Here is a 10,226-nt window from a genome sequence, read left to right as displayed (position 1 = left end):
TCCAAAAGTAAGCTGACCCGACCCAAACTAAACCAAACCGTGGGGTACTATGCAATGGAAAAGCGCCATTAGTGCAGAGATCAGCTCATTTGCATGTTAAAGGACACACCCAAAACAGCACATTTTTGCGCACACCTACAAAGTGGCAATTTTAACATGTTATAGAACCTTGTACTGTTTGTACACAATGATGACGTGGCAGCATATGCGCGCACATTTAGGCAACGGAATATGGCAAGAATCAGCAGTGAAGCAACACAGACAGAGAAAGTTATTTAAAAAAAGTTGACTTTTTAACTTTTTCAACACAGCTACAGATCCGTGTACTATAGGGGAGTGGATAGAAGACGTTAGCAGATGGCCAAAAATAAAGTTGCCAGATACATATATACGTATATGTGTATTATACATTATATTAGTGCAACCAAACGCAACAACCAAACATTTTGATGCTGGAAAGACGTTTTAATAAACTTTCTGAGGTAATAACAGGTTAGAACCAATGGGGAATAACACCACTTCTGTTGCCAAAATGCGTGCAGGCTATTTGATCACGTGAGCTGTAAAAGGGTCTATAATAAATTATCTATACGGTATTTTGAGCTAAAACTTCACATGCGTACTCTGAATACCAAAGATTTATTTTACATCTTTAAAAAGTCTTGTCAAATGTCCTCTTTAAATGTACTTCGAAAAATCTATATATTTTTTCTTGTGTTTATCGCAGGATAAATACATTTTATATTTTATTTTTCAAGTGAGACACTGTTTTAATATTTACATTGAAGCTAATAATACAAGGCAGTTGTTAGATCTGAAGAGCAATACAAAATTATAGTTTTATTTAATTCACATTTTTACTCTGGTTTCATTTTAAATGTAAACATGTTTCACAATATGTTCAGGGAGTTTGCAGGAAAACATTGCAACATGATGTGCACTGTTGCACAGCCACAGGGGTTTCAGAAAGTAATAAAACAGGACAGAAGAAGAATTATATGCATTTTGCTTACATTAAGTTTAATTGTAATTTATTTAATGAATTAAGAGTCAGGGTTCCTTAAAATCCTTGAAAGTTTGTGAATCTTGGTGGAAAAAATTCAAGGCCCTGGGAAGTTTTTGAAAATATACATACATAAATACAGATGATTGAAAGGGCTTGAATCTATTTTATGCAAGAAGTTTTCTGAAAGAAAAAAAATCCATATTATTCCGTGTGTAGTTTAGGATAATATCATAAAAATCTAGACTTAAAAAAGACTTTTTAAGCACATGTGCTAAACTGTTCGCTTTAAATGCTTATATCTTCTGTATACGAATGTTGCTTCATACCAAATACCAATATGCTTTTTTGCATAGTTGTGTTTTACACATGAAAACGTCTCGGGTTACGTATGTAACTGTTGTTCCCTGAGAAGGGAACGAGACGCTGCGTCTCCCTTGCCATACCTCCTGCATCCCTGTAACGTCGTCTTTGGGAATATTTCAAATAGCAATATACTCCCGCGTCACCCTGTCTTTGTCGTTAAGCCTCACCATTGGTTAAATTTGATATACACATTCAGACGCACTTACCGCTGGAGGCATCCCCAAAGTGTCACCACGGTGACACAGCGCGAGTTCCCTTAAAAGGGAACTGAAACAATGTATCTTAAAAGGAAACACGATTTAACCTTGCTCTCACTCGAAATGTGTCCCCACATTTAGTCCTTGAATTTGAGGGTATTAGACCTGGAAAGTCCTTGAAAGGTCCTTGAATTTGAAGTCAACTAAGGTGTGGGAACCCTGAAGAGTGCAAGCCTGCCAGTGCAACTGCTGCAGCCAAATACTTCTCCAATGCAATGACAACTACTTGTCACCAGAGGTAGCAGTTTTCCTATATATACACACACACACACACACACACACACACACACACACACACACACACACACACACACACACACACACACACACACACACACACACACACACACACACACACACACACACACACACACACACACACACACACACACACACACTCACACACACACACACACACACACACACACACACACACACACACACACACACACACACACACACACACACACACACACACACACACACACACACACACACACACACACATGAAACACAAACACTTATTTGTGTAAACACACACAAATTTGTGTATTTGTTTTCTATTTCTTTTTGTTGTTGTTGTTTCTAATATTATTATGCTTTTGTTGTTTTAATATTAACTTTAAATGCATATGTACATATTTTATAAGCCACAATAGCATTGACTTTATGATGTTGTTTTATGTTTAGATGCTTTGTTTATTAATATGTATTTTGTGTAAAGTTAGTTTGGGACAGGTCTATATAATAAGGTTAGGCTACATCTCTGACTCACTGGTTTTGCTTGTGGTTCAGTTTTGGTTTGTGATGTCTTTCACTGCAGTCAGGTGGGGCTTTCTTTTGAACAACAGGTTTAACCAGGTCTACCCAAGATGCATTAGCACATCTAATGCAGAACAAAGTGATGATGACTTTTAGAAACTGTGGAGAGAACACTCCCTGTAAAGGTTCAAGGGAAACTGGGCTGTGAATACAATTATTATCTGGGCATCTGATATGTGAAGGAATACTTCTTCTTCTTCTTATTTTTTTTGTAAGTTTTTTATCATTCCCCTAAACATAAAACTGCAACGCGGCCACACAAACGTAATAAACAACTATTAAGCAGAGCGCGTACGGCGTGTTTACAGTGCATCAACCAAACCCGGAAATAAAGCGCAGCAAAGAGGTGGACCAACTGCAAATGCAAGGGCGGAAAAAGAGTACTTGTGTGAAGTGCGAATAAGTTTCAGTCCCTCAAGGGAGATCTGCCAGGACATGGTGTTTGATGAGTTGAACCAAACATCAATGTATAAACCAATGAATCTCTGGACTAATAAATGGAAGAGACGCACGAAATGGAGCTTATAATAAAAGCGCGCTCTTGACTTTGAAACTGAGCGGTTGAAGGCTTGTCGGTATGGTTATCTAAGTTTTCTATTCCAATTGCTTATAAAATTGTATTTTATATTATCGTAAGAAGTGTAATTGTACGCGTTGGTGTCCACAGCCTTCAGTGAATTTTCGTGAAAACCTTGGTTGTGTTTTTTTAAAAGATGCTCTTTGCTTTTACAAGGCAACACACTCGGACTGATATTCATACCGAAATGGATTCTGTTTTAATGATTTTTTTCTGAATGACTGCTGATGTTGTTCACACCGTTTGTCTTGGATCTATAAAGCATAAGGAGGTGTGTTAACGTCATCCGGGTCCGTATCTAATATAAAGGATTAAAGGAACTGTTCAAGTACATTGTTTATTCTTCAAAATGACTGTTAAACTGGGTTTTGAAGAGTGTCTGAAGGACTCCCCACGATTCAGGTAAGCTGTTAGCTTATATATTATTATATATATATCAAATGTTGTCAAAATCAAAATAATGAGTATTTAACAAATTAATGTGCACGCAGGTAGATTTGTAGTTGGTGTGTTCTAGGATCAGGTCAATGGGTTCATTTTAATAAGTAGGGTCAGGGTGTGGTGGAATGAAACTGATCTCAGATCGGCGTGAAATGCTGTTTTAACGGTTAGTGTAGGTCATATCTTTTAAAACTGGAAATAATTGGCTTGAGTCTATAAAGAAGGAATGAATGGAAGGGTGACTGAGTGGCGCATTGGGCAGTGGGAGGTCACACATTACCACAGACGTTTTTTCGTGATGTGGTTCCTTTTCCAGGGTCGTACAGTTTTTCCTACAGAGGAACAAGTAATGCTATTGCAAGTTTTGTCTTTATCTATCTTTCTTTCTTTCATCACTAGCAGTTTTATGGAAAATGAAATGGAAAGTTGTGGTGCCATGTCTTAGTGGGTGCAGGGAGAGCAGACTCGGGGTTTAGTGAGTTTACAAATTAGGTCATTGCATTGGCCACAGAACTGCACATATATAAACACACACTGTATCTGTTTCATCTGTCTTAAATAGACGAAGAACATGTGGTGCGTACTGCCTGAGACCTAATGCACAGAATGTACGAGCATTTTTGATCTTTATATAGATACAGAAAGGCAAGCAAGCAAGAAATGCACAGAGTTTGAGACCCACTGACACAAACACTTTTCAGGCCTAGTTTAGTTAAGACCAAGCTGTCTCCGGTTGCTAAGTAACGGATGGATAGTGGTGGGGGAGCAGGAAGTGAGACGAGAGATACTGAAATGATAAACAGGAGACAGGAAGTGTGTTTCAGGGGTGGATTGCTACGGAAACGACAAGTTCTTCTCTACCGCACATCTTCGCGCACTAACAAATATATACATGACAACATCTCTCTAATAGCGTACACATTTTTTAGATAACCTGCAAAATAATTTAGCTATGAGATATGTCATGTCTCTCAGTCACCTTATCTCTACTGATAGTAGGAAATGAGTTTAGAAATGTAGAGAATGTACGCAACGGTACTGTATGTGTGATAGAGAAAAACCACAATGAACTAAGCAGTTTTTTTTTGAAAAAGAGACTTTAAACAAAACAGATAAGAAGATACTGATTTAATAATACAAACATTTTTATTTATGTGTTCGACTAGAAATGCAGGCATACTTAAATTGTAAAACAACTTATTGTGACCTTTTAAAGGTGCAGTGTGTACTTTTTAGAAGTATCTCTTGCAAAATAATATCCAAAAGTATATTATCAGTGGTGTATGAAGACCTTTTTATAATGAACTTTTTATTACCTTAAAATGAGATGTTTTTATCTAAATACACAGAGGGTCCCCTTACATGGAAGTCGCCATTTTGTGCCGCCATGTTTCTACAGAAGCCCTTAACGGACAAACTTTTTTACAAAGTTGTGTCTGACGATGACATGTTTTTCCGGTGGCGGCTTCTGTAGCTTCTCTATGCGTTTCAAAATAAGGGGTGAGCAGTGGACTGAGCCGTTGGTTGCAATTCACAACCTCACCACTAGATGCCACTAAAATGTACACACTGCACCTTTAATTATGTATTCAAGCTGGTGTGCACTAAATTATGAAGTTTTATTATGTTGCTTGATTTGCAGTCAATGGACTAAAATCCTTGCATATATGTTTGTTCATCTGGTGGTGTTTCAACAGGGCAGACATTGAGAAGGTGGAGGTAAATGTAAATGAACTGGAGACAAGACTTGAGAAGGTGAGTCCTAAAATCATCATTGCGTTCTGCATACTGTTTTAAACCATGACACTGTGCAGACCCTCATATTTACACCATCATCATCAGAATAACATCCAAAATACAACTGCTGCAGGTTAACCTTAAAATGTTCAATTCCTCAATTTGAGATGAAGTTGTTGTTGTTACTGTTCCTCTCTCTCCTGCCACGTCCCTCCAGGTGTTATGGATTATGTGAAAAGATGTAGTGTCATGTAGTGCCCTGAGAGGAACTACAAAGAGGAATCACCAATCGAAAACCAATTGACCACAAACAGTTTCTCATGAATAAATTAAACCAGCTTGTTTAAAACTAGCAAAAAGCTCTTCTTAATCTTGTTACTTTATGATTTTACTGAAATATTGATTAAAATCTTTGTTTTTGTGTAGTTGGTGAAACAGTGCCACACTATGCTGGAGACGGGTCGAGTGTATTGCCAGAACAGTAAAAGCTTTGTAAATGGGCTGAAAGAACTGGGACATCACTGTTCTGAGGACAGGACTATGGGGGTAAATGTTTTAGCAGACTTGTAACTGATTTCTAATTAGAAATACAAATCACTCTAATAGGATTACCCACATGAGCTAACTTGTAACATAAACTGTATAGCTACTGTAGGTGGTTACCCATAATGGGGACAAAATACAATCAAAGTGATATTACATGACTTGTACGGTCACAGGACATAATTAATTCATTTACCCATGCAGTTTAAAATATGGTATGTGTGGAGCACATATGTGCCTACTAGGTATACAGGTGCTGTATCTACTGTACTGTAACATTTATGTCACAATTAATCTTTTTAATTGAAACATTAAGGGGCAGTTTCCCAGACAGGGTTCAGATTAAGGCCTTAATTATTTAAGTCATTTGAGTTGTTTTTACAAACATACTTTACAAAAAACATTACTGCTGTGCATCTTGAGACAAAACAATGGCACTGATATATTTTTTAATTTGTCAGTGCAAGCTGTTTTCAGTTAAAGGGCTCCTATTATGCAAAATCCACTTTTACAAGGTGTTTAGACATATGTGTGTTGGCGGTGTGTGAACACAATCACCCTACAATGAAAAAAATCCACCCCCTTGTTATTTAATCCCCTAAACCAAAACAGTGTCATTAGACATGACGTTTTGATTCTCTTATCAGTGTGAGGTCACATTGATAAAGGCTCGCCCACTTACAGTCCTGCATTACCATAGTTTCCACCCTCAGCGAGTTGTACTCTGTCCACTATATACTATTGTCTCACGCTGCGTTTACACCAACCGCGTTTCAGGCGTCAAAATCGCGTCTACCGCGCCTAGTTTGCCGCTTGAACAGTTTGAATGCATTCATTCGCGCGTCCGCTCTATACGCGCGGAAAAAGCAAGCATTTGATGCGCGTCAGAGGCAAACTCTGCTTCTTGTGGGAGGGGCAAGTGCTATGCGTTGTCTGTTTGCAAGATGACTGATGTTGATTGTGCATTTATCGAGAGAGTTACCGGTTTGTGTTTGGTAACCTTACTATAGGGGGAAAATAAACTGCACGGGTCGATAAACGTCACGTGACTCAAAAGTAAAATGTGTATTACAACTAGGTTGCCCAATGTCCTCAGTGACATTCTTCCAAGCGAGGTCCTTTTTATTCCTGTCTCTAGAGAAATAAAAACTTGTGTCGTATAGCTCCGGGTGACTGCTTCGGACAATATCAAGCGTTCCTTCATGTTGAATGAGTGACTCCGGGCGGGACTGCCGCCACAGCAGCAAGCAGGCTCCTGATTGGTTAACTCGGCGTGAAACTCTGCCAAAGTTCAAATTTTTCAACTCTGGCGTCAGCCGCAAATTCGCGTCAAACACAAAATACACAAAAAGCACCATTTGCGCATACCGCGGCAGGCACTCAATTCGCGTGAACTAGACGCGCGAATGAGGCGGAAACGTGTCTTCCGCGCCGTGACAAACGACTCATACCCACCGCGAGACCTCCAGACGCGTGTCAATTCGTCTTCACATAGACTTAACATTGACATCAATTGCGCTTCACGCCTCTACCGCGGCTGGTGTAAACTCAGACTGTATTATTCAGATCTATTTAAACTGAATGCGCTCACTGTCTGTTTGTAAGGAAGTGAGGAGCTGCAGCTCATTTGCATTTAAAGGTACAGACAGTGTTTTTGCTCCCACCCAAATGGGGGCATTTTGGACATAATGTAATTAATTATCTGTTTGGTATTTTATGCTGAAACTTCACAGAAACATTCTAGGCACACCTGAGACTTAAATTAAATCTTGTAAAAAATACCATAATGGGTGCTCTTTAAGACATCTCAAATATGCATTTTAGTCCTGGAATCTGCCCCTTAAACCTTTAATAGGACAGTAAATTAAAATTCATAGGAAAATTAAGGTAGAAAAGGAAAGTGCATGTGCATCTGTGTGAATTCATGCCCTTAACAAAAGCCTTAATAGTGGTTGTCGTTTTTTTGCAGGAGTGTTTAGACAAGTTTTCCAAAAAACTGTCAGACATCCTTAGTGCTCAAGAGGTAAAAGTCTTCCTTTTCACAGTTACTAACAGCAACCTAAATGGCAAGAATCTGTGTGGATGTGTTCCTTAGTTCACTTCTACTTTTGGCTCACTCTACTGTGAATTCTGTCTTTCCCATCAGGAAGTGATTGAAATCACACAAAAGTCTGTGAAGTTGAAACTACAAAATTTTGTGAAAGAGGAAGTTGAGGTTTTTATACATACATTTATGCATTTGGCTCTCATATGACTCTTTTGTCCAATGAAAGCGCATTCAATGAGTACATTTTATAAGTATTTGTTTTTCTTACTTGGAAGTTAACCCATAACCTTTTACGTTGCCAACACTCTTCTCTACCAATTGAGTTCCGATTGATATTTCTTATTTGTACCCATTATCCAGCAAATTTTGTCTTGGTCTTAAATATATGCATGGATTTAGATTTAGACTCATTCATTTAGTTTAGTTGCCACTTCAAATTACAAATTAAAATCTCTTTTTCAATTCTCCTCTAAGAGGATGTGAAACGTTTTAAGGATGTGCGTAAGGAGTTCGAGCGAGGCAGTGAGAATCTGGAGGCAGCACTGTCCAGGAACGCTCAGGCACCACGAGGAAAACAGCATGAAGTGGAAGAGGCCAGCAATAATCTGCTGAATGCACGGAGAGCCTTCAGATCAGGGGCACTGGACTATGTGCTACAGGTAAACATATAGGTCCATACAGACTCTTTCTTTTACATGCACACACAGTTTTACATGCATAGACACGCAAGCAAGCATGCTTTTTTGTATACCCAGACAAACAAACCATTGTACACTTTGTTTTGGTAGCATTACTTCTGCTTACACTATTCTAAGTGGCTATGAATAAAAGCAAATGATGAGTAAAGCTTTGCTATACAAGCGTGAATGCAGTAGATCTGGATTTCAGCATTGATCTGGTATTTGGTTTTATTGTAGATATTTACCCACCAATTGTTCCTTCTCTCTTTCCTTTATCTAGATTAATGTCATTGAGTCAAAGAAGAAGACTGAAATTTTAATGGCGGTATGTGTCTGAATGTTGAATACTGTGATATAGGCATCATAAAGTAGAGATATATATATAATAATAATGCAGACTATATACAAACTAATATCTATTTGTTGTGTGTGTGTGTGCGTGCTTTTAGATGATTTCTCTTATGGAAGCCCAGGCTCAGTTTTTCCAGCATGGTTACCAGTCACTCAACGAACTGGAAAACTACCGCAAGCAGTTGAATGAGGAGGTGAGTGAACTATCTGTCTAAATTCACAAACCACTGGACGTATACGTATGCAATCTGCTTAGGCACGTATACAGAATAAAAAGTAAATGTATCAGGCAGAATGATAGACAAATTCAAAAAGCGTTGTTAGGAAGGAAAAACGTGATATAAAAAAGTGGAAGGGTTAGATTGAACGATAAGGCCAATGGGAGAAATATGATGGCACGTTGAACGATCACATGATGGCCCGTCATGCTAGGAAGTTGTCTGCCGGAGAGAGCAACAACAGGAAACAGTATGCATCACACACTGGTTTGTGTGTGTGTTGGCACATACGTTGAGTTACCAAAGCAGTAAAAATTCTTGAAAAATTGCTTGCAACACTTTTTAACAGTAAAAACAATTGTAATATCTGCAAAATGTAGATTTGTGTGCATGGTCTTTATTATCTTAGATAATTCAGTAATATATTTACACGCACATTGCATTGTATAACATATTGCATGTAGTTTAGTGTTTCTTATCTTACAGTAATATACAATGCACGTATATATTTTACATTTATGAAAACATGTATTTTTTGTTCTTAAGTAGTTACGTAAGTAATTGAAGATACTGTGGAACATATAGTTGTAATGTAGACAGGAAACTGACTTACCTTCTACTGGCCTGCGAAAACCACAAAACCTGCTCATAACTTCCTGTATGCACAGGAAATGGTGAAAAGCTAAGCAAGACAAATGTCAAGAAAGATGTCAAGCGCCTATGAGTAACTGTGGGGCTTATTGGCCTACAGTTTGTGGATTAAAAGGATGATGGAAATGTTGGATAAAGATATAAAATTATGGGGGGCTTTTAAAAACTGAAAGTAAAAGTGACCGACCAAAATAACAGAGAAATGTTTTTTTGTTGAATTCAGGACATATGGAAATACAATAAGAGAGACAACAGGAAAGTCAGTGGAAAATAACAAGAGTAGGTTGAGATAGAGGTGATCTTCGTGACCACCTCTTGATATAGGTCAGGAAGTTGAGCAAATACCGGCATGTTTTACATCCTTTCCCATTCAGTTGAGCTCTGATTGACGTGCACTTTGACCGTCCATTGACTGTGGTCCAAAGACTTGCCGCACCCTTAATAGACTACAATTATAATGCACTTAACGTCGTAGCTCATGTCTCGAAAAGAGTCTCATAATAACTACATACAGACGTGGAGATTAAGGCAAA

The 10,226-nt window shown here is 38.3% G+C and overlaps 1 protein-coding gene across 3 annotated transcripts in view; it reads left to right on the top strand.

The window, feature by feature from the left end:
- The window catches only part of acap1 (ArfGAP with coiled-coil, ankyrin repeat and PH domains 1), a 36,019-nt gene that overhangs the window by 2,700 nt on the left and 23,093 nt on the right, over positions 1-10,226 (top strand). Inside the window, exons 1-9 of one of the 3 annotated variants that reach the window (XM_073859861.1) lie at positions 2,637-3,023; positions 3,288-3,427; positions 5,164-5,221; positions 5,630-5,749; positions 7,716-7,769; positions 7,893-7,954; positions 8,272-8,452; positions 8,754-8,798; positions 8,923-9,018. In XM_073859861.1, coding sequence (XP_073715962.1) covers positions 3,375-3,427; positions 5,164-5,221; positions 5,630-5,749; positions 7,716-7,769; positions 7,893-7,954; positions 8,272-8,452; positions 8,754-8,798; positions 8,923-9,018 — 669 coding nt within the window. In that variant the 5' untranslated portion in view covers positions 2,637-3,023; positions 3,288-3,374. Of the gene's footprint in view, positions 1-2,636; positions 3,024-3,181; positions 3,428-5,163; positions 5,222-5,629; positions 5,750-7,715; positions 7,770-7,892; positions 7,955-8,271; positions 8,453-8,753; positions 8,799-8,922; positions 9,019-10,226 lie in introns of those variants that run through there. The other 2 variants (XM_073859862.1, XM_073859863.1) reach the window with 2 other exon arrangements.

Source organism: Misgurnus anguillicaudatus, chromosome 21 (assembly GCF_027580225.2).
Source record: "Misgurnus anguillicaudatus chromosome 21, ASM2758022v2, whole genome shotgun sequence".
NCBI lineage: Eukaryota > Metazoa > Chordata > Actinopteri > Cypriniformes > Cobitidae > Misgurnus > Misgurnus anguillicaudatus.
Note: the sequence above shows the minus strand (reverse complement) of the source record. Positions and strands in the feature narration are given on the sequence as shown.